Source organism: Podarcis muralis, chromosome 15, assembly GCF_964188315.1.
Source record: "Podarcis muralis chromosome 15, rPodMur119.hap1.1, whole genome shotgun sequence".
In the NCBI taxonomy this organism is placed as follows: Eukaryota; Metazoa; Chordata; class Lepidosauria; order Squamata; family Lacertidae; genus Podarcis; species Podarcis muralis.
Genome location: NC_135669.1, coordinates 3,198,274 through 3,222,941, shown reverse-complemented (window position 1 = coordinate 3,222,941; position 24,668 = coordinate 3,198,274). Strand labels below are relative to the sequence as shown.

The window sequence follows — 24,668 nt, the reverse complement described above, 5'->3', positions numbered from 1 at the left end:
CTGCTGCTGCTGTGGTGGTAGGTATTTGCTTTCCTCGGTATTTTTTTTTAAATTCCATTTATATTATCGACTTTATATTATATTTGTATTATCCCATTTTCTGTGATGTTTTTCTTATCTCCCCCTTTGCTGCAGCCTGCCTTACCTCTTTTTTTAGCATAGTCATAACACAATAATCTTTAAGTGTTCTGTTGCTCATAGTTCAAAACCTGCTTGCGGGTTCTTCATGTTGTAGTATTTCTTTAAATAATCTGAGAAAAGCTTCCATTCTTTTTATTTTATTTTTAAAAATCATTAGCTGTTAGCTTCACTGACTTAACATGGTCTATCACTTTACTTATCCATTCTTCTTTTGTGGGAACTTCTTCATCTTTCCATTTCTGAGCATAAAGGAACCTAGCTGCTGTAGTTACATACATAAACAACCTGACCATCTTTTTTTACTATTATTATTTCTATACCTATAATCCCTAGCAGAAAAGCTTCAGGTATGTGGGTTTTGGGGGTTTTGTGTGTGTGTGTGTGTTTTGTATACTCAGTTTAAATATCTTTTTATAATCTCCCTCAGTACTGAGTAATCTGATCATTCTCTTTTTTTTTTTTTATGAACGTGAACATAAGCAACTTTTAAAGCAAGAAATCCCACAGCCTTTTCCTAGTTTATTCCCTACAAGGAGAGATGACACCCAGCAAAAAGGCCAGACTAAAATAATTTAGCTGGACTCCAAAGCAGGGATGGGGATCTTCTGGCTTGTGAGCCAGACTTTGCCCACCAGAATTTCCCAGTTGTCCCACAAACATGCCCACATGCCTCACACCAGATGTGATATGTGGCACCAGGGCAGGTACAGATGCGTTTGTATAAAGTAGGATAGCTCCCCATGCATCAGATGATGTGCAGCGATTTCAATCCTGATTGGTTTGTGTGCACCAGGAAGCAACTGGCTGGCATGACTGATCCTGCAGAAAGCAGGATTGAACCCTCTGCACATCAGCTGAGACACAGGAAGTTCTATCCTGCTCCGTTTTGGTGCACCAGCCAGTTCCCGAATCCTGCAGGAAGTGGTGAGCATGGTGGGTTCAATACGGTTCAGGACATATCTCCCTTCCCCACCCCTGAGGGCCAACTATGTCAGGTATGCAGGACCACCCACCTGAGGTGAAATTAACAATAATAGAATAACTGAAGGGGGGTTGTGGGTCCCTTCCAGCGCTATGATTCTATGAAAATTGGTTGGAATTCAAGGTTAATCAGGTGTGTCTGCAATATCTGCCGGACTGAAGTTCCAGAGCACAATTTACTAGTCCGAAGTGATTCTCTTCCACTAGTCTGCCAGCAGCACTTTAAAACAAGGCTGGGAATCAGCAGCACTGACCTCATTTAAGTTCAGGTTAGTCTTCAAATTAATGGCCCATATTCTGTCCTAATTTCACTTGAGTTCCTGCAGGGCTCGATGTGACCCACAAGGCTTGGATGTTATTACACAGTAGAAGAAAACGGTAGAAAAAGGTGCAAGTCACTACCCATCCAGGCCTGGAGCCAAGGCAGCTGCAGAAGCCTCTCCTCTCATGTGAGCCTTCCATTCTCAGCCCTTCTGAGGTGCCAACACTTTGCATTTCTTCCTTTTGAGGGAGGGGCAAATCTGTCAGTGTCAGTTTCTCCTTTTTCTAGCCTTAAGCTCAGTTTTTCACATTTCCATGCCACTTTGTGATTTTTTAAAAAGTCCTTATGAAAATTCACCAGCATCTTAGTGCAAATTTCTTCTAATATCGTATATGTATTTTTGTATACAATGTTGAATCATACACCCATTTTTTTAAAAGCCTCTTTCCCCACATCCAATGCATTTGTGTTATGTTATCTTCACCAATATATGCATTTTTAGGTATACTTCAACCTACTATCTGCACTTCCTACACACTACTTGAAAATTTCAAAGAAGTGCTTATTTTGAAGCATTTCAGTCCAGGCATTATTTTGTGAAAGTGTGAATTACAAAGTTCACCTTAGATACAAAGTATAAATAGAAGATAATAAAAATTCAGTGCCATGCAAAACCTGCTTTAATCTCCCAGGCTTTTTAAAGTATAAATTGTTTAAGCCTCTTTTTTACTATTGATTGCTACTGGCAATTTCAGCATATAATTTTCCTAATTTTATTTTATTGTGCTTTATGTCACAATATGCCCTGGAAACTACAGTATACAAATGTTAAAAAATCAAGAAACGTAACTTTAAGTGCAGGGAACTGTTATCAGTGAGAACATGAGTGTCTATTTAATAAGTTTTAGCCTCAATGGCTCTTGAATAATTTATTCATCTACATATATTATGTCCCCCATATACTCAGCTTGTTTCTACCAGCTGAATACAGAGCCTATTCCCACCGCCCTCCCAGCCCATTAATAATATCAGAGCTTGGAATTAACTAGTTTTGTTTAACAATGTTCACTGAATTAGTTCAAAAACATATGAACTACACCTGAAAGTGGTTCCCATTATTGCTGGGTGAACTGTATGTGAATTAAGTTTGTTTTGGGAAAGAACTTCAGATGTTTTCTAGATCACTTTCTACATAATTCTCTTATCCATTTTTAAAAAAACTTTTTAGACTCTTGGGGCTGTTAGGCTTAAAAATCGTAATTGTCAGGGAAAATAAACAATTCACATTCCACCCTGCATGTGTTTCAATGTTTTCTTAGTCATCTTAAGTATGTTTTCTACTTCAGCACAACAGTTTGTAGAACAAAATGCAGAACAAAATTTGCAGAGGATCCTTTGGGTAAACTTGAACTGAACTGAAGTATAGTAGTTTGTTTTGCAAAGGGCCAAAAGCAAACTGGAATTAGTTCCTTTTTGGACATGCTGAACTAGAACTAGAACTAGTTCCTTTTACAAACATTGTGCCCTTTGGCCCTTAAAACAAAACAAAAGCAACACAGAGAAAAATGACTCATGTCCCCTCCACCCACCCACCCCAAATACAGGGAGGCAGACATAAGAACTGTTAACAGCTATGCTGAGTCTACATGCATAGCAGAATGAGGCAGAAGAATAGACTTGCCACTTGAGACAGCAGACCCAGGGTTGGGGTAAAGACCACATTTTTAAATATTCCCCAAAACTATTTATAACTTGTGGGTGAAATCACAACAGGCAGAGTGCTAGAGAGTCTCTTGCTTAAATGTTAGCTTAGTTTTCTATGTGCAGTGAGTTGTTTTCAACATGGAAGAGTTTTCATGTTAAAAATCTTGAGGTTTTGCCAGCCTCAGGAGTAGTGTGGCAGGCTGGCAGATGAGGGGGGACAGGAGCATGACATGGGGCGGGGAGACTGGAGAACAGAGGCTGGGGGGTGGAGAGCCACAGGTACTTCCCCCTCCATGGCTAGGGAAGCAGGATTCCCATCTCTCTTCTTCTCTCCCAGGGAAAGGAGCAGAGCAGAGCAACAGGGTGGGGGGGAGGGGCAGGTGTCAACCCACTGCTAGGAGTGGAGGAACTAGAGTCACAAGCAAGGGCACAGCAGGGTCACCCAAGACCCAGCGGTGCTGCTGTTGCTGAACTGACGCTTTCTCCCTGCACATTTGGCAGTCTTGCTAGGCAAGAGGGTGTCATGAGTGAGCATGCCTTACTTGGCAGGTGGGTGGGCCAACCCATTGGGACAACTCTATAGTGTCTGGCTGTTAATCAGGTTGGTGGTTGGGCTAGATGATCGCCAGGGTCCCTTCCAATTCTACAATTCTCAGGTGCTTGAGTGCTGCTATAATTCACAGACATGCTTTTGGTGCTGGGAGCTGGCTTTTCAAGAGGTTCGCTTTAACACATAACCTGCAGATTGTTGGTTACAGTAAATTCCTTCCAAGTCTCTATGGGGTGGCCACATTCACTGCTGGCAAACAGCCCCCAAGGTTAGGCCCCCCCCCCCGACATAGCAGATATGGGAGATTCGTACCAGAGAGCCTGTTGCTGCTGCTGCTCAGACTGTTCTGGGGTAGATGAGCAACTGAAGGCCAGCTTCCTAACTTGTCTAACCCTTTATAGAATAATAAATTGGTGGCTTTTTTACCAAAGAAAACCACCTCTCCATACTCATTATACTTTAAAAAAAAAAGGAAGGGGGACCATGTTAAGTGTGCCATGTTAACACATAGCACAACAGCTAAGCCATATTGCGCCTACCCTATAGGAAGCAACTTGCTCATTGTTGCTGTAAGGAAAAATAACTTCTGAGGTTTGGCAGTTCCCGTACTTTGGCAAGTTCCTTTAGAAAAATAGTGACATGGTGGAAGCTTTCCCTTGGAAACCAGCCCCAAGAAAAAGATTGCAGTGCTATCCTTGCTCTAATTACCCTGGCTTTTGCTGCAACACTTCACGGTGACCTTAATCTGAGCTTGCAACGTGTGCCCTCTTCCAAAGGAAACAGCAGTCCTCCAATGACAACCCCCATGCATGAAAACAGCCTCTCAGGCAGACCTCTTTTCAGCTGCAAAACTGTACATCTTCCTTCCCAGTGATCTGAAAGAGTGGCTAGATTCTTTAAAGTGAGAACAAGGTGATTTGGTTCTGGAATGCAGGTTACTTTGCAGACAAAACAAAGAATCTTGAAGAACTGAACCCACCTGTGTGCACGATCTCTCTGTAACAGGTATACAGACTTAGGCATCTTGCATTGATGTTATGCAAAAGGCTTGAAACCAAACCATCTGAAAAGTTTTTTTTTTTTTTTTTTAAAAAGAAAGCTTCTACATCTGATGTGTTGCCTTTAATATACAGGGGTGGCACATCAAAGGCTGTAGTTTAGGAAAGCTGTGAAAGCTGCCATACAGGCATCCTTCCCTCTGGTGTGCAGACGCTGTGCCCACAATCCTCTCTGATCAAGCAGGTCTTAAGCACAATGAAACACCCACAAAACCATGTGTAGGAGAGATTACAGTGAATTGAGTGTCTAGAGCACAGGCAATAATGCCTCTGTCATAGTGGGGAGGAATGCGCATCCAGCCACAGATTTCCTTTGAAATCCGGGGGGGGGGGGGGGGGGAGATCAAAACACCATTTTCACATCCAACAAGAAAAGGTAACAACTGCTGGTTAAATTGGAGTTTGACTAAAGCACAATTACAGATCCATTTCCAGAGACGTTTTGTCAACAGCAGACAAGTTCTTTTTAAAAAAGAAAATGGCAAAAGAGCAAATGGTTTCCAATTTAACCAGCTTTGGACAAGAGAGATCATGGATAGTCAATCTCAGGCCAGAAATAAAGACAGAGACAATGTGCAAGGAGTACTGGAGCAGGGGGAACTGGCTTCAACTCTTTGCTCAGTAGTGGGTGTTCTTGAGCTGGTCACTTATCTTTTAAGCCTCTTAGTTTATTTGGATTATTGCAAGGATAACATGGTGGTGATGTTAGATAGTATGCAAATGTTTATTATTATCATCATATCCTTGCAATAACCCAAAGTCAGTAAGAGAGGCTAAAAGGTTCAGTGCACTTTCCATGCGTTCTCTGGTTGTCATCCTTACAAGATTCTACACTAGCCTTATCCCCATATTACAGAGTCTGGGGCAGGGCTGAGAGAGAGGGACAGCTTGCCATGAACTCTCTAGAGGAGGGATGGGGAACCTGAGGCCCTCAAACTTTTGTTGAACTACAACTCCCACCATCCCTCACTAGTGTCACCTGGATGGGGCTAGTGGGAGCTCTCAAGGTTGTAAAAAACAACGCAAAGCAGGGCCTGCAAAGGGCTCGTGCCCCCCAGGGGCAGCAAAACTGTGGACTCTTGGACTACTGATACTGCCCACTCAATTACTAAGTCACATTTCCTTCCTCATACATTCCGTACTGACCCCTCACCCATGTGCTTCCCATGTATTGTTCTTATCCTTCCCATTTGTTTCTTAGTTGAAATATATTCTCCCAAAAAGTTCAAATTCACACAACACACATGCCAATTAGGTCAGTTGCTAAAGCATGAGACTCTTAATCTCAAGGTTGTGGGTTCGAACTCCACATTGGGCAAAAGATCTGTGGTCCCTCTAAACTCCATTATTCTATGGTTCCAGTTAGCTACAAAGAAAATTAAAATGTTTGCATACATTTGGAGAATGAAGCTGGAGATATTTTGGTACAGAATTTGGATTAGGGTGAGAGTTCAAGCATACACAAAGTTCTAATCTCTGTGTGGTTGCATAACTATAATGCAGTACACTTTACATTTCACCCACCACTAGGACACTATTTAAATTTGCAGTTTCTTTAATCTCTCTCTCACGTCCAACAGAACTGCCTTCTCTACAAATTGCCCACTTTTAAACAATTGAGACTTTAGATTTCCTTTCTCTTCATTCATCTTGATTACATTCCCGCTTGGTGCCGGAGCATGAAAATTACAAGCCACTTCTAGAAAGGAACAAGCTGTTCGATATTAACTCTTCCAGCCCTCTGAGCAGCAATATTTTAGATACAGACACATTAGGGACACATACAATAAAACCTCTACTTCTTGCATGTTGTACAGATTAGAGGGAGAAGCAGGACCTGGTTCTGAAAGCAGCAGAAAAACAGTACTGATCCCAATGATCTAGGATTTGAGGCTAGGCATGGAAAGTAATTATTCCTTTAGAGTAAATTGCTATGAGAACTACAGAATAGAGCCGTTTACAATGCATTTGAAACTCAAATCCTCTCAAAATTATTGCCTATTGGCAGGGCTGTGCATGAATGTATGCCATTTTGTTGTGGTGGGCAAATAATTCAGCATTCTTGGAATCTGCTTTTTGTTTTGATTTTTTAAACGGGGTTTAAAAGGGTCCAGGCACTGACACCTTATGAGTCTCACAAGGCAGAATCCTGGCTGAATCGGATTTCTAGTATTTGGCAACAGGACTTCAGTATCCTTTCTCCTCCCACGAGTAGCAAAAAAGTAACTATTACACACACAGAGAGACTGCAGAATTGTGTGAATTTGCTTAATTGGGTCACATAATTCAACTCCCCACCTGAAAGTAGAATTTGGATTGCCGAGGCACAGAATTGTGGTTTGTTTTTAAGGACAGTGCACAAAAGGATAGCTTTGTGTGTTTACGTACTAGCCCAGCAGCAACAGGCAACCAGGGTTTCCATGCAGGTGAATGAGGGGGGCTGCAGAGGTTTATTGCTTCAATGAGAATTCACTGGGCTTCCTTGGTTCCAAACTGGCATTGCTGGTCAACCTCACAGCAAGCCTAATGAAATTGCTAAAAAGATTGGGTACCTATTATTTTCCATTTATCCAAACTAGGCTGGGATAGTGCTCCAGGGGAGGACTAAAGCTGCCACAGAGCACTAAAAAGGCAGGCATAGAGGCAAATGAGATGTGACCTTTGACATATTTTTGACATTGCAAATCTTATTCTTATTTCACAGTGGCCAGTGCGGGGGGGGGGGGAGCTGGACTGAGACTGTGGTATGGGTGGGGGTTAACCCTTTGCTCTTGCCACCATCCCAATCAAAAACTACACCCACCCACCCCGCTCCAAGCTTACTATTTGCAATGGAAGGAATTTATGCTTTCCTTCCACTGCAAACAGCAGGTTGCAAGAGAGGAGACACAATTCCAATCAGGTCAACAAGAGCAGGAGCAAAGGGTTAACAAAATCTCTCGTCCCCCTATGACCCCATTTCAGTTCAGAGGTCCCCACTTCAGCTATCTGCGAAAGAGAAGCTATGCAAAGCTGAACTACGGACCACACATCACATTTAGTTCAGCTCTAGAAACCAGGAATGCTGTCAGCTTTCTAACTCTTTTCAGCACACCTAAACCCAGACATTTCTGTGATTCACAGCAAGACTCAACATTCCTATAGCTGGCATTTCCACAATTTTTAGGCACCATTTTTTCCTTTAGTTTTGTACAAAAAAACAATCTACATCTGTAATGAGGATCACTGTCCAAAAGTAGCAAAGGAAAAAGCACACCTTATGACATTAAAGTGTAAATAGCAGCTCCAGCTAGAGGCAACAGAGAAGATCTCATTACGAGACAAGAAAAGGTTTAGATGCATCATGGAATCCAATAGGCTGATTGTTCAAAGGGCTGCGTTCTCCAAGCCCTGTCCATTATATCCACATGGACAGTCTGCTTCAAATAAACAAAACCACGAAGGGAGAATAATATGCAAAGTGAAGCATGTTAAACAACAATAGAGAGGAACTGAAGACTTTCCTCCCCTTTATTACATCATTGGTTATTTTAAAGATTTATTACCTTTCCTCCCTCTCTTAACTGTTTTTCTAACAAATGATTATGGCATTAAAATTATTCAATGCAACTCCCATTTGCCATCTGCCTTCAGAAAAAGTGTCTTGCAGGGAATTGGCAAAGTATTGATTCTAGCACAGCACACTGAGGAGACAAGGCCAGCTGTTTCTCCCACCTGCAATTTAGGCAGATCTCTTCCTTGAAAAAAACATTTTGCTTTTCCTGACCTGAATCACAGCTCACTCAGCAGCAAACACCATCCAGACCGTTGTGCTTTTGAGTGTACACTCAGTCTTGGAATAGGCTGCAAGTTTACCAACAGCCACTACTGACCCACAGTTTCTCATTATATAAATGGTTCCCACCACCTGTGTGCTTCAGGCAGTGCACTGACACACAAGCAAAGTGCCACTTTTTCCTTTTGCAGTTAATGTGGCTAGAAAATAACTTCCATCCAGAAAAAGTGCAGGCCTGTCTCATAGCGCTGCTTCCAATGCTAGTCCTACATCCAGAGAGTAAACCCAGTGAAGTTAAAGGACATGACTAACTCTGGTTAATTCACTTCAATGGCTCTACTCAGAATATAATTTACTTTGTAAAAGGTGTTCTGCAGAGGGCAAGAACTGCATTTCCCCCCAGAAGGATAAAAGCCATCTCAATAGGCTAACTGGCACTTGCCCACTTGCTTTTCCATCCTGCATTCCATCAACATTTTTTTGTGTTAAAAGGAAACAGCAACTCTCCCCAAGAAATACATCCGATGCAGAGATATCAATCCAAAGCTCTGCCATTTTTAAAGGTCTTCCAACATACATGATTGAATAGCCTCCCAGAAGATATGAAGCCATAATCTGTAAATTTCTGGCTAAAAAGCTCACCCTAAATCTCTCAGAAGTATTAAAGGGAGCATTCCACCAAAGCAGAAGATAAATGTTACTTGCTCTTCCTACAGATAAACTGAAAAGTACTTTCTTAAACATCAAAAGATTATAATCGTCAAGCAGCAACAAAAAGCCCTAAACCCCTACATTTTAGAATCCTTTGCAGGTCCCATTTAAGGCTACACTACTATTGTTGAAAAAGGGTTACGTGGCATTTTGTGCTTGTAGATACTACCCCCTTGTGGAAACAGCAACAAAAAGTCTCCTACAATAAAACTGTCACACATCTATGTTGTCCACATCGTGCAAACACAGATAAGGAAGAACAGAAAGACCATCAACATGTGTGTGTGTGTGTGTGTGCCTGTTGCCCAGCGAGAGCTACCGGAGTCAGTATCTTTCTCATGTGCAGCAAGTGTTTTGCACAGACACACAGAACAGCTGGATGCCAGGAATGCTGTGATCCTATTGCATTTCTGATTCTCCCCAAAGCTGGCACAACTAGGTTCAGTTTCACGTAGTGGAAAGAGGGCCTTCAGAGTGTCGTGTGACAAGTTAAAATCTCAGCAGGAGTGTCAACTTGCCAGGGAAGGGCAACCATGACTGGCAACACAGGTGAACATGTCAACCGGAGACACTGTAGTTTGGCACTGAAAAGACAACAGCAACAGCAGTTGGGATCTGTTTGAAAGATGATGGATTGTCATGGCAGGTACATCCTGTCTCTTACAAAAGTGCCATCTAGCAAGGAGGGGACATAAGCCCACACTCCACAAGTTACTTTTGTAGTTACGATCACCAAAATTTTAGACATCATCATAGCACAAAGGTGGTATTGAGTCATTAGAGATGCAGTTCCAGAGCTCCTTTGGGCTCAGAGGCCTTTGAGTCAGTCTTTAGTGCCAATCCTGTAAATGATGCAAAAAGGAAGAAGGTCAAACACACTTGCAACTGCGGTAGAAGCAAATTTAAGTATGCATAATGACATGCCTACACTCAATTAAAATTTACATTGTTAAGCTTGTGGGGAAGAGGCCTGTCTTTTTTATTATTTTGTAAAGCACCATTTCCACTGACAATTACATAAATAACAAAGTATATGCATACCCCCAACAGTTCTTGCTCCTTAGTTGGATATATGAGAGATTTTCAAAGCTAGAAAGCAGGAAGGTCTGCCCCTATGGATCTATGGCAATAGGCCACGTCTACTACACACCTAGGGAATGCCTGGCCTACCAGCCTTCATGCACCTTTGCATCCAAGCTCAGATTTAAATCCTAAGAAGGGCAACAGAGAAGCAGCCATTTTTATTCTCAGAGGGTAAATGAGATGACTGTGCAGCACAAGGAGCTATAGGAGTTGGAGGGACACTACCAGGGCAGCTAGAGAGAGGCGTGGAACTGAACAAAATTCAGGTCCTTTTAATTATCCTCTAGAAAAAGAATTCTGTACTGGCATGCAACCGACTTAGCTAAGAAGTCCAGAGTAGCACACTTGGGAAGAAAGAGAGCATAACCCTGCAGGGAGCCTGCTAATGGGATCTCTGCATGTTTTGGCCTCGTTTGCATGTCACAATACAGTGCTACCTCGGGTTAAGTACTTAATTCGTTCCGGAGGTCTGTTCTTAACCTGAAACTGTTCTTAACCTGAAGCACCACTTTAGCTAATGTGGCCTCCCGCTGCTGCCGCGCCGCCGGAGCACAACTTCTGTTCTCATCCTGAAGCAAGGTTCTTAACCTGAAGCATTATTTCTGGGTTAGTGGAGCCTGTAACCTGAAGCGTATGTAACCTGAGGTACCACTGTAGCTTACGGCAAACATGCTGACTGTGCCACCTTTGCTTTTCCCCACTAGGCCGAAGGGAAAGCAAACGACAATCCCTGGTTGTGCATCATGTCCAAACCAGGGCCTGTGGTTTGTTTTGCTCAAACAAATGACTTTCAGTAAGCCAAGAATAAATCATGGCTACAGATTGTGGTTTGTTAGCAAAACCAACCACAACCTCCAGTTCGGACATAATGCAAAGCCAGAAATTGTGGAGTCTTTCTTCCATGCATTAATGAATGGAATTAATGCTTTAATTGAGAAGCCCAGTAGCACATTCATGGTAGTCAATTAGCTATAGTAAACTGGGTCTTTAAGAGGCAACATTAGACTCTGGAAAACAATACAACAGAAACATACCTCCAACTGAATGCGTGAGCTTTTCCAACTCTGCTTCAAGCTCAGCATCTGAGATGCTAGGAAGCACTACGGACGAAGGAAACAGTGGCTTCTGTGGAACGGAAGGCAGGTCCAGAAGATCTTTTGAGGAGTCCAGGAGAAGAGTGTCCAGCTCCTTTTCCAGTTCCTCGGCATCAGCTTCTGATACTGGAGAACAAATACATTCCAGTGTGACATACAGCTTGGGCTCCTGGTGAATTTACTCAGAATCAAGTCCCACAGAGTTCAACAGCGCCTACTAACTGCACATAGGATTAGAAGACATGCTCAACAAGAGAGATCAGCTCCAGGACACATAGCTGTAAGATGTACTATAACCTTCTTAAGATCTGTAAGAAGGGCAAGAGCTTGAAGAAGGTTCTCTTATTCTGCTCAGTCCTACTGAGAATGCGCTCTTGTTGTTTTTCCTAACAAAAAAATCGTCAAATAGTGGCAATATATTACAGTTGGGAATGGGACCCACCTCACTCATGTCAGCCTCAAGCAAGTATCTGGTGGGTGGCAAGTTGGGTAAGGGATGCTTCCCGACCTCCAAGCCTCAGCTACTGTGGCGGCTCAGCTCCTTTCTCGAAGTTTTCTTTCTGCTCGCAAAACTGATCCTCACCACCACTATGGCGAAAGGACAAAGCCCTCAAGGCTTCCTTCTGTGTGTGCAGGGGGCAGGAAACGTGTCTGTGCGCAACACATGCACTGGACCCTTGGAATTTTTGTTCACTTTTTTCTCCCATTCAAGCCCAGGTCTGCTGCACCAGTGCAAGCTACAAGTGGGTCACCTCAACTCACTGTCAGGCAGCACCAGGCTGGCTGCGAGCACCTTGTTGGGGGAGGCAGGCGGGCAGCAAGACTCGGGGTGGCGGCGGCACCCCAGCCCGAGGAGGCATGGATGCATGTCCTGCCGCTGCTCCATGGCTCTGCTTGGCAACAGCAGCAGTGCTGCATGAAGACGCTTTGATGGTCAAGTGGCAGCCAGCACCTCCGTCCTGCCTGCTGCCAGCTTCCTCTGCCCATTGTCCTGAGCCTTGGCAGAGACACTCCCACTCGCTTCAGCAAATTCCAGTGAGGATAGGGCTGCCCAGCCCACTCAAGGACAGCCCTGGTGGCCCGGCACTCCGCTGCCACGTGCCGCTCATTGAAACCAAATCCACCGTCACCACCACCTTTTCTCCAAGTGTGGGGCTCTCCTCAGGTGCACGAAAAGGAAGGAGCCACAGCGCTTGTGCAGAGTGCATGCCGACAAGGGAAAGGTTTGCACCACTGGAGTGCTTCTCCCATCTGAAGGGTTACTCTGTGCTCACCATAACCTGTGATGTCAGCAGTTGGTCCTAGATGCCCCATATCCCTCAAGTGCAGAGTAGGGACAGACTCTTGCATGGGGGGGGGGCTCCCCAAACTTTTCCCTCAATCCTGAGATGTAGGATTGCTTCTCCTCACAGGTTAGGGGGCGCAATACTTGCCTTGCCTAGGGCACTGGCAACCCATGCTAGGCCACTGTCCTCCAGATATTTTGGACTACAATTCCCATCATGCTGACCAGCACCACCATTTGAGGAAGATTCTGTTCAAATGTCTGAATATGAGGTTGTAAGCTAGAAAACCTAACAACAAGGGTTTGGAGGCTTAAGAGTTTGGACTCACCTAAGCCATTGATTCCAACTCCTGCTAAGGTTTGCGCTACTTCATCCTGGGTGTCACAAAGCTGAAAAAAGCAGCAGATATTGCCATTTATTACACTTTTAATCCACCTTCCAAGGAGCTCAGTTGGCACACATCAAATCCTTCATTTTAATCCCACAATGATCCTGCAGGGCAGGCTAAGCTAGACCATAGTGATTTGTCCACAGCAATTTAGCAAGCTTCATGGGTGAGCAAGTATTTGGATCTCCCTAGCTGAGTACAACACTCTAGTTCAGGGTTAGGGAACATTTTTCAAGCCTGAAGGACGCATCCCCTCATGGGCAACCTTCCAATGACTGCAGTCTAGTCACAAACAGTTCAGAGGGTTCTACACTTACATCTCTCCATTATTGCAGTACAAGGACAGATTCCAAAATAACTGCAGGGTGATGTGCAGCAGAGCCAGTGGGGGTGTTGATCGAGGAGAGTCTGAAGGGCCAGACAGAGGACTGGAGGGAGATCACTGGCCCCTGCTCTAACCACTACACCACCCTGGCATCTGAAATAAAGCCTGCTAAGAGGGGTTAAGCAAAGGCAGATATGGAAGCCACTTAACAGAAAGCTAAGAAGCAACCTGCAGCTCGAATGTGATTCTCATTTAACTAACACTTGCATAGAGATTATTTGTTTTTCCTCTTTATAGTACCTCTTGAATCTGATCCACCAGGTTCTCTGCCTTTTCCACGGTGACATCTTTCATGGATAACTTCAGAGCTCCAACTCCAGCCTGGTAAGCATTAAATACCTTATTGGGAGGAAAGAGAATAGCTTGTTATTTTACAAGTATTTTCAGTAATCTGTTGCAGTTCTTCACCTTTTTAAATAGCCTATTTATTTATTTATTTATTTATTTGTAAGTAACTCTGTGGTTAGGGAGTGTCTTGTTTTAATTTCATGTTAGCTGCTCAGGGAGTCTTTTGGGCTGAAGAGCAGGATATAAATGCTCTAAATAAATAATAAATATTACTGATTCTGGCAGACACTCCACCTCAATATTGCCTATATGATTTTAAAAATGACTTCAGTTGGATTTACTTTGTCAGGAGGCCGCTTGAGGCCTGAGGGAAAAGTAGATGAGGGAGTTAAGGTTGTAATCTCAACTGAAATATTTTGGAAGCCATATGCCCTTGGGACAGTGAACTTTTGCAGAGGAGCCATTTTCAGGACCTCTTCCTTGCTTTCTTCAACGTTTTTCTGAAAGACTCAGGAGTTTCAATGCACCCAGTTCTTTCTTCTTCAGGATTCTCCACCAAGCTTGCTCCCTATCCTGTCTTCCACAGGTACTTTCACTACAAATCGTAGCCTCCACATCTGCTTCTTTTTCCTATCTTCACATGTGTCCGTATTTCAGAAGCCACTCACTGGTCCTCCCTGCCGCAGGCCTGATTAGGCCTAGACTGAGGCTTAGTATGCAAAGTGAGCCCAGTGAGAGAGCAGGTTAGCATGCCTTCCTAAGCTGTGCTTTATAAACACAATTCCATTTCCTTTTACGCTTTGCATGCTTTTGATTGGTTAGAATTAATCAGCTAATTCTCCCAGATCAAGGAAATGTTTATCATTACTGAGCAATTCCTCACTGATGTTGTGTATGTACATCAATAAATATCCTACCCTATAAATTAAATACTATGTGAGTTTAAGTTACTGGGTAAATCTGCCAAGAGGTACTACTGCCAATGTCTAAAGCTTATAATTCATAAAGCTTCTAGAATGAAACACATGTCTACTGAGGCATCTCGCTAACAGCAGTGACACACAACAACAGGCAAATGGGGATCAACCGGCCAGAGATGTGCCAAAGCCAATGCATGCTCTGTGTCAGGAAGAGAAGCAGAGAGATAGAAAGGAAGAAATATCTGAGTTCAGGAAAGACCATGTGATGCCTTCTAGATGCTGCTAGAGTACAGTTCCCATCAAGCCTGACTATCTGTCATGCTGACTTGGACTGTAATACCTGGACAGTACCACACTGGCTACCTCCATTATAGCTTCAAGGGGTAAGAAGTGTGTGAACAAGCCCCAGACTGACAAATCAGTCAACACTGCAGTGGAAAGAATGTGTATTTCCAACATAAAGCAGATCTTCAAGCAGAAATCTTAGACAGAAGAATTAAACAGAGCAAAGCGGAGTCAATGGCGACACATCAGTAAAGGAATACCATCTGATCTGTCTGAGAGGCGTAGATCCGGTCCAGGATGCCTTGTACTACGTCCAGCTTGGAGTGAAGTTCTGCAATACGTCTTTCTGTTCTTCGTTTTGATTTCAAAGACCTAAGTGCCTAAGAACATAAAGGCACAGTTTTGATTAACCATCAAGAGCAGCCTGAAATAACTCCCTATTTAAAACAGTCATCTCAGTGCAGGAGGACATGCACAGTGGTTGTCTTCTCCTCAAAGCTTATCCAGCTAAGCGAATGAATGTCCTTAAGACTGTATTTATCTGCTGGCTGCTGGGAGAGAGGTAGAAGTAATTGCCCCTGTTGCTGTTTTTTTTTTAAGGTAAATGTGCATTTCAGTGCTGGAGAGTGAAATGCACAGCATTTAACAAGTTACAGAGAAAAGTCCTGAAACTGTCAGCTTCTGCTATAGATGCAGGGGAAAGTACCTTGTTGGTACAATTTACTTTGTGTGTATGTTTCTTCTGAAGTGCCTAAGTGGTACAAGTAAGGCAGCATTGTTTCTCAAAGCAAAAAAAAGGAAGAGGGTTTTGTTTATTTCAACACCATCATTGAATGGTAACAATTATTCTTGTCACCAAAAATATTCAACAGGTAAAGTAATAGTTCTATTAGCTAAAGAAAGAAGAGACTGTGCTCTGAACACCCAAGAAAGCACAACATTTTTATAAACGAAGCAGTACCTTGACAGAAGACACATTAGACCCCATACTACAAAATGAGATAATGTATGCCCATGAACATGACAAGGTTCTTGTGCTGCAGTGAGATGCCCTTTGACCTCAACAAGAGGCTTGACAAGTGCTAAACCAGGGGTCAGCGAACGTTTTCAGCAGGGGGCCAGTCCACTGTCCCTCAGACCTTGTTGGGGGCCGGACTATATTTTGAGGGGCGGAAATGAACGAATTCCTATGCCCCCCACAAATAACCCAGAGATGCATTTTAAATAAAAGCACACATTCTATTCAAGTAAAAACATGCTGATTCCTAGACCGTCCGCAGGCCGGATTTAGAAGGCAATTGGGTCGGATCTGGCCCCCAGGCCTTAGTTTGCCTACCCATGTGCTAACCTCACGAAAACACATGACCTTTGAAGCAGGTTGGCTTTGGACGTACACATCCCACAAAACTTTTGGTTGCCTAGTTGCGAAAACACAGGACTTACCAGCTGCTTTTTCCCAGCTCTACATGCACTCCGGGCCTCCTCTTTACATCTAGAAAAGCAAAGTGTAAGCAGCTCAGTTTCTTATTTATTACGTATTAGGTGGTCATTCTTAGACTGATGGGAGATTGTAGCCCCCCACATGTGGTGCATCTCAGTATCACTACTGAAGCAACTGTAGATCTGCTCCGCTCATATTTTTTGTACCCTTTTATAAAGAAGCTTTATAAAAACAAGGTCATGATTTACCAAATGCCTTAACTGTAGTTCAGCAGTGAAGACGCCCCTTGCCTGAACATGCACAAGTTCCTGGATGCAGAGACTGCCAAAGGGGGAGATGAATAGAACCCAATATGGCAAAGGCAACGCTAAATGCCTCATCTATTGTTGGTGTCATGCAGCAGCTGCTGGATGAACAGCTGACAAAATTAAGAGCTGAGATGCATTGAACATTCAAAGAGATTGGATCAGAGATGCATCAGACTAAAGAACGGCCGGGACCTGTGGAAAAAGAGATGGATCCTCTTCTGATGGAATATGAGAAGGTAAAGGCAAAATGGATAACAGCAGATGATGAATTGAAAGATGTTATTGTGATGCCGGAAGAAATGAATGGATTTATGAAGATGGACATTAAGAGAGAACCAAAGATGGCAGAGATGGAACTGAGAGAGAAAGGGCCATGTGCACAAATTGAAGTGAATAAAGCTCTTGACAATTGGTTTCAATGAAAAATGGAAAAAGTAGAAGGATTTTTCCTTTTTCCTTTAAGTTAAGAGTAAGCATGGTCAACAGGAAATGGGACTGAAATATATGGAACTGAGTACAGTCATACCTTGGGTTGAATGTGCTTCGGGATGAGCGCGTTCGAGTTGCACTCCATGGCAACCCAGAAGTAACGGAGCGCGTTACTTCCAGGTTTCGCCGCTTGCGCATGCGCAGACGCAGAAGCGGCGAAACGTGACCCGGGCACGCACAGACACAGGTTACGTTTGCTTCTAGATGCGAACGGGACTCCGGAACGGATCCCGTTTGCATCTAGAGGTACCACTGTACAAAGTAATGAAGACACAACAAGCAAATAAATATGGACTATTACGCTTTTGAGATTTCTCAGAACAGTTGGGGAGAAATTCATCATATTGGATTGGAGGACTATTTAAGACTTTTAATTATAATAATTGAAGAGCTACTTTTTGACTTTTGAGTAGGAAAAGGTGAATTTGAGATGAACGGGATGGAAGATTGAGAAAACAACACCTAGCAGATTGAGAAACAGCTGTATAATAGTTAGATTGTTATCCTGGAGTGCATATAACTGTCATATACACAATTGCCCTTCTTTTTCTTTTCTTTTATTTCTATCATCTCCAATTCTTGTTTTTCTTTGGTTAATTCTATCTACATTTATGCTTTGCTTTTTGAAGTTCCCTATTTTGGATTAATGAAGATACACACAGGAAGGTGGTGGGCGGAAGATGGGGGGCCCTGCGTGAAGAGCAGGGTAGAGAGGCTCTCCCATGGTGGGAGGCTGGGGAAAGAAGGGGAAGCACGCAGGTGAGAGCTGGGAGGGTTCACTCTTCTGTGTGTGGATAAAGGGTTAAGATATAATTCTGATAAAGGGCTTTGTATTCATTTTCTCTTTTTTTCCTTCTCTTTCTTCTTCTTTATATTCTTATTCTTCCTTTTTTCTTATCTCTTTTCTCTGGATTAGTTTGGCTTTTATTGTATTTTATGTGGAAAACTTTTAATAAAAAATTGATTAAAAGATGCCCCTTGCCTGAAGGACCACAGCTCAACAACGCATGAGTTGTGACATAACTGACAGCTTTAAGGATGTAAAGGACACACACCCATATTACCTCTCTGCTTCTTGTGCCAGGGACTCCACTTTCTGAGACAGCAGCTGTTCACTTTGCATGAGCTGATAAACCCCAATGTCAACATCATTCACTGGAGATACTTTGGTATGAAGACCTCGAGCAAATTTCATTATCTGAAAGAAAATTTCGTTATGAAATAAGATCTCATCCCATCATCTTAAGGTGCAATTGTCTCTTATTTCCCAGGGAGACTTTCTGCTTTACAGTATACGTCCCTATTTTTGTATTTTAGAGATACTTTATTAGAGTTGCTGGACTTCTTCAGGTTTCAACATCTTTTTCCCTGGTTGACAGAAATTAAAATTTGAGCTGCGAGGTGGATGCATCTTATCTCTAATGCTCAAGCTGTCATTCCACACACACCCTATTTGAATATGTTGCTAACAAACTGTAGGTCAGCAAACTTTTTCAGCAGGTGGCCAGTCCACTGTCCCTCAGACCTTGTGGGGAGCTGGACTATATTTTGAAAGGGGGGAAAATCAACAAATTCCTATGCCCCACAAATAACCTGAGATACATTTTAAATAAAAGCACACATTCTACTCATATAAAAACATGCTGATTCCCAGACCGTCCACGGGCGATTGGGCCGGATCCAGCCCTCGTGCCTTAGTTTGCCTACCCATGTTATGAGGCAACATGTGTTTTTTCTAGCCTATATTTAACCAAAAGAAGAAACATCCTCTTGTTATCTAAAGAGGGAAGTCTACTGAAGAGTAAGTGATGAATACAGCCATCAGAGAAGACATTTCAGCAACATAGATTTGGGGAGTCAATGATTTTTGCACCAACGCTGTTATAAGCATGTCTCTATCTTCATTTGTGAAACACTGAATATCTTGCATTAACCAAGTTCTGTAAAATTATGAACCACATTTTAAAGTCTATACAGTATCCCTCCTCAATCAGCTATCTTGTACTTTCAGGGCAGTACAAGATATTGCCTGAAGTACAATTAGAAGAAAATAGCAGACCTTCATGGCATTTCTGCAATCCAGAGCTCACCAAGCCTTTTCAACTATTATGTTCACTCCATACGTCATAGCCAAAAAAGTTCAAATTCCAACAACCTCAGAATTATTTGGAGGAGGTGGGATGACAGTATATTATAGATGAGGATATGACCAACCCTTCTCCTGCCCAGAAGCCCATGTTTCCCCTTTTAATTATGAAATGACAAATTCAGCTTAATGCTGCCTTATCTCACTTAAATGCTGCAGATATCTTCATTGCCACTTTGGGTTTTCATTTTAGAGGGGGAAACCTTTTGCTGAATGAGTGAGCGCAAGGCAAATGGAAGACTGGCTTTATTTGGCCCAACTTATTTCCATTTAGAGACGGCACAACTCCCAGAAATGCAACTCACATTTTAACTCTTTATTAGGGTTGCCATATATCCTCTTTTTCCAGGACATGTATTCCTTTTCATGGGTATGTAAAATAAGTCTCATCATAGCGATCCATAGTTAAAAGTAGAAGTCGGCAAATGTGTCCTCTTTCTTGCTCTTCAAAATATGAAAACCCTACCTTATTGCCGTTTTGCTCCAGCACTGTGACCCTTTTTTCCTTCTGCAGCTGCAGCAGCACCAGACAGAACGTCCTTTCGTCTGAACAAATGCTAGTGCACAGGGAACGCAGCTCTGACAGGCCAACCACAGGGTGTGAAGAAAGTGTGGAATTCTGGTAGAGATGATACACTTCTTCTGCCTTTTCCTAAAGAAAATAACCATTTGCACTGAACTCTTTATTCCCTGCCTCTGTTGTGGGTACCATGCACAAACTAAACCAGAATTGCTTAATATCCTAACCTGACTCAGAAATGGCAAGTCCATTTCTACAGATGACATTCAAACCTCACTCACAATACAGTACAGAGCACACCACAGTTTAGATCAGTGGTTTTTACTGTTCAGCTACAGACTAGATTTGAGTATCATTAGATAATCGGTAGCCCACTTGTTTCTGGTCTCTAGCTTGCAGCAAATAAACAGTCAGTATAAGTCAGCACACATGTCTAATTAAGGTATGCAGTTAAAGAACAACTATGGGCAGCACAGGGAAAGACCAGAAGCAAGGCCACTCTGCTAAGCGGCCAGCTCACTTTGGCTCCTTCTTTCTCCAAATTGTTTCCATTCAAACTGGCAATTATAAGAGCCTTTTGACTATAAAAACAAGTGGCTGGGTTCACCCGTTTTACATCTTAGTCCCTTTCCCCTACTATATCATGTCTTTTAGGTTGAAAGCCTGAGAGCAGGGGCTATCTTGTTTACTACTGATCTCAAAAAACAACAACCTGGGGGAGTTTTTTCAGCAGCCGAACAATATAAAAATGCTTTTTAAAAATAGTATTAATCTTCGCTCTGCTACTCCCTAAGACTACCTTCATCTTCAAGGTTTCTGTGTGTGAAGAACAAAGGAGAAACTTTTAAATATTAAAGCAGAGATACAATAACACTTGAGGGTCGTAGTGTGAGAAGGAGAACTACTAATCTGGTGCAGATTGCTCTGCTTCCTCAAATATATAATGGAAAATGTTTATGGAAGTGAGCTGGCCTACAGCTCTTCCTTCCCTTTCTGAAGGATTCCTACTGATTCCCAGTCAGAATATGATCACAAATTGCAATGCAATAATTCTATTCTATTCTCAACTTACATGGGTGAGAAAATAGGCTTCTTTCAAAAATTAGTTACTTGAATATTTAAGCAAGATGATACTGAATAGGAAAGATATATGCTGTTCTTAGTGCAGTGCAGTGCAGAGTTAAAGCAGTAGTGATTGGCTGGGTTACTGTAAATTACACTTGACTGAAGACATCCTGGAATTATGGAAAGTGCCACTCCAAACTATATTTACATGGTTCAAGTTGCACCACAGGGAGCAGATATCTGAACTTAAAACTAAACAAGAAATACATTAAGGTATAAAGATGGAAATCCTTTGCAAGTATGGTAGAGAGCTCTGAAAAAGCATGAGGAGAATTTGCAGTACACATTCATTAAATACCCATGTTCCTGGTAATCCACAACAGCTCTATGAACTGTTGGATATGTCTGCATGAGGGATCCTCTGAGTGATTTCCTGATCATACAGTGGTACTTTGGTTGTCAAACATAATTCATTCCGGAAGACCGTTCAACCTCCAAAACGTTTGACAACGGAGGTGCAAAGGACAGTCTGCAAACTCAATGGAGAAAAAAGGAAAAAACACAGCAGAAGCCGTTCAACTTCTGAGGCGCGTTCAAAAACGGAAGCAATTACTTCCGGATTTTCGGCGTTCAGGTTCTGAAACATTTGGCTTCCAAGACGCTCAAAAACCGAGGTAACACTGTATATCAAAACAACTACAGTGGTACCTCGGGTTACATACGCTTCAGGTTACAGACTCCGCTAACCTAGAAATATTACCTCGGGTTAAGAACTTTGCTTCAGGATGCAAACAGAAATTGTGCTCCGGTGGCGCGGCAGCAGCAGGAGGCCCCATTAGCTAAAGTGGTGCTTCAGGTTAAGAACAGTTTCAGGTTAAGAACGGACCTCCGGAACGAATTAAGTACTTAATTCGAGGTACCACTGTACAGGTCTCTTCAAGTGTTTCCCAAACACTCAACAATATTTTTTATCATTGCATAACAGAAACCCTCAGCTCTCCCCAACATCCTGATGATATGCGATCGCCAAGCATCAGAAAGCCTACCTGAAGTAACTCCACATAGATCAGAATTTCCTCCTCTTCTGGCACTTTGCTGTCACCTAATACACTAGACAGGGTCCACTTCAGTGGCTTCAGAATAAAGACCCCGACGCCCCAGGAGATCCAGCTGCTGTCTACACTGGTCATGAAGTCAGATTCCCTCTGCAACTTGCCACGTCTGAGGGAAGAGCAATATATAAATGCTGTAAGTTTCAGCAAAGCCAAAGGGAATACTTATCTAAATTGACAAAAATCAGCCTTCTGGGACTGCCATGCTACTGCTATCTCGCACTGAAGAAGTATGGGTATGATAAATGCAGAGGATACTGTAAAGCAGTAGTCTTCAAGATGGGCAACCGCAGCACTACCACCATGCAAATATATCATAATAATAATAAGAAGAAATGGGTCTCCAAGTATGTTTGGATTAAAGGTGGGCTCCAGGTGACTTCTGGTGCCAGATGTAAACAAAGCTCAGAACAGTTTAGGACCAGGATATTATAGCTCCCTAAATATGCCGAGTTTGACCAAACTGTGGGAGGCAGTGGAAGACAGAAGTGCCTGGCGTGCTCTGGTCCATGGGGTCACAAAGAGTCGGACACGACTAAATGACTAAACAACAACAAATATGTCAAGTTTTGTTATGTTTGTTAATTACTTTGTTTTCTTAAAAATATATATATTATAAAATGTTTTGCAATAGCTGGCCCTAAAAGAATGGGAGAGTAAGTAAGTAAATGTTGTGCCACCTTAAAGCCTATAAAAAGGTGAAGGTACCCCTGCCCGTACGGGCCAGTCTTGACAGACTCTAGGGTTGTGCGCCCATCTCACTTAAGAGGCTGGGGGCCAGCGCTGTCCGGAGACACTTCCGGGTCACGTGGCCAGCGTGACATCGCTGCTCTGGCGAGCCAGAGCCGCACACGGAAACGCCGTTTACCTTCCCGCTAGTAAGCGGTCCCTATTTATCTACTTGCACTCGGAGGTGCTTTCGAACTGCTAGGTTGGCAGGCGCTGGGACCGAGCAACGGGAGCGCACCCCGCCGCGGGGATTCGAACCGCCGACCTTTCGATCGGCAAGCCCTAGGCGCTGAGGCTTTTACCCACAGCGCCACCCGTGTCCCCCTTAAAGCCTATAGTTGCCCTTAAAATAGTTAGAGGGTTTTGAGAGCTACTGGGGACCCTGTAGGGGGAGCAGAGTTGAGTTATCCACAACCTCTCCTGTCACTTGTTTAGCCAACATGTTATGTGCATTCCCTAATTGATCTAAAGTCCATGAATTTTTTTATGCAAAGGTCACTCAAATGCATACAAGATCAGCACACCAGCCTCCAGAAGAGTAGCAGTGGCAGGAAAACAAGAATGTTAAAGACCGGTAATAATAATAATAATAAGATAATGATGTTAAAGACCAGTAAAATTCTCATGGCCAGAAATCCAGAAATCTTTGCTAATTTTATTCACAACAGCAGAGTTAATTTTATTTATTAACCGCATTCTTTAGGCAAAGGACTCCCTAAGTACCTTAACAGAAGAACAAGCAAGAGAGAGAACTGAATATCAGTATCATTTGACACAGATCTAGTTACAGGTAGGTAGCCATGTTGGTCTGCCGTAGTCAAAACAAAACGAAGAAGTGTGCATGCACAAGAAAGCTCATACCAATAACAAACTTAGTTGGTCTCTAAGGTGCTACTGGAAGGATTTTTATTTTATTTTTTATTTGACAGAGTTCAGCTGAACGGAGCTGCTAGCTGTCGACATAAATATTTTGGCTGACATTAATATGCAGTCACGCCTTGATGGATGTTTAAATAGAACTGAACTAATAGGTTACTAGATCACATATTATGGTCCTTTTGCCAGCAGGTGAAGCTCTTCTTGTTCCAACAAGCTTTTGGGAACTGACTGCTTTTAATGAAACAGCTGGTGCTGTGCTGTTTTTATTGTACTTATCTGTATATTTTAAGAGCTTAGATAGATACACAGAGAGCTATAGCTATTGATAGTTTTATTCATGTTATTTAATGATTGTGGGATTTCCCCCATGTTGTTTAGCTGTTGTTTTTATCTGCCAACCGGCTTGAGTCCCTGTCAAGGGAAAAGTCAGGGTGTCAACAAACAACAACAAGAAGAAGTGTTCTCTTGCCCCCTCCTTTCTTCGTCCTCCCCCGAGCCCACCCGAGCCCACCCGGGCAAGAACTTCCCTCTGCACGCGCTCAGAGGCACAGCTGCAGACTGGAAGGGGGCTAAGCGAGGGGGGGGGCCGAGGAGAGAGAGAGAGAGAGAGAGAGAGAGAGAGAGAGAGAGAGAGAAGCCCCCCCTTTCCCCCCCCCCGCCGCCGGGCGGTACCTGAGCAGCTCTCGCAGGACGGTGCCCAGGCCCAGGGGGACGCTGCCCCGCCGCTCGAAGGCCTGCTGCAGCTCCCGCAGGCAGGTCCGGACGCCTCCGCGGCGCCGCCCCCACTTCAGCACCAGCTCGCTCCAGAAGAGCATCTTGCTGTCCCACTCGGTGGCGTTGACCTCCCGGCTCTGCTTGAAGGCCGAGAACAGGAAAGCCATGCGCTCTTCGTCCGTCTCCCACTCCGGGGGCAGCTCGCCCTCCGCGGCCGGCGCAACCGGCGCCTCCTCCGGCGAAGACATCTAGGCGAGCCCCCGGCTTCGGGCGCGGCCTACCTCCTCCCGCTTGGCCAAACGTTTCCTCGTCGGTGGGATGGCGCATGCGCCTCCCCCCCCCCGTCCGGCATGC

The 24,668-nt window shown here is 43.5% G+C and overlaps 1 protein-coding gene across 1 annotated transcript; it reads right to left on the bottom strand.

Annotated features, from left to right (window-relative positions):
• Nucleotides 1-6,233: 6,233 nt before the first annotated feature.
• CHMP7 (charged multivesicular body protein 7) lies at nt 6,234-24,668 on the bottom strand. The gene is made up of 10 exons (XM_028707676.2): nt 24,273-24,668; nt 21,927-22,101; nt 19,762-19,947; nt 18,214-18,347; nt 16,355-16,403; nt 15,172-15,291; nt 13,659-13,757; nt 12,974-13,034; nt 11,300-11,485; nt 6,234-10,024 (listed from the first exon to the last, which is right to left on the bottom strand). Exons 1-10 carry the CDS (start codon nt 24,560-24,562, stop codon nt 9,960-9,962), a joined length of 1,365 nt encoding a protein of 454 aa, XP_028563509.1. The 5' UTR covers nt 24,563-24,668; the 3' UTR covers nt 6,234-9,959.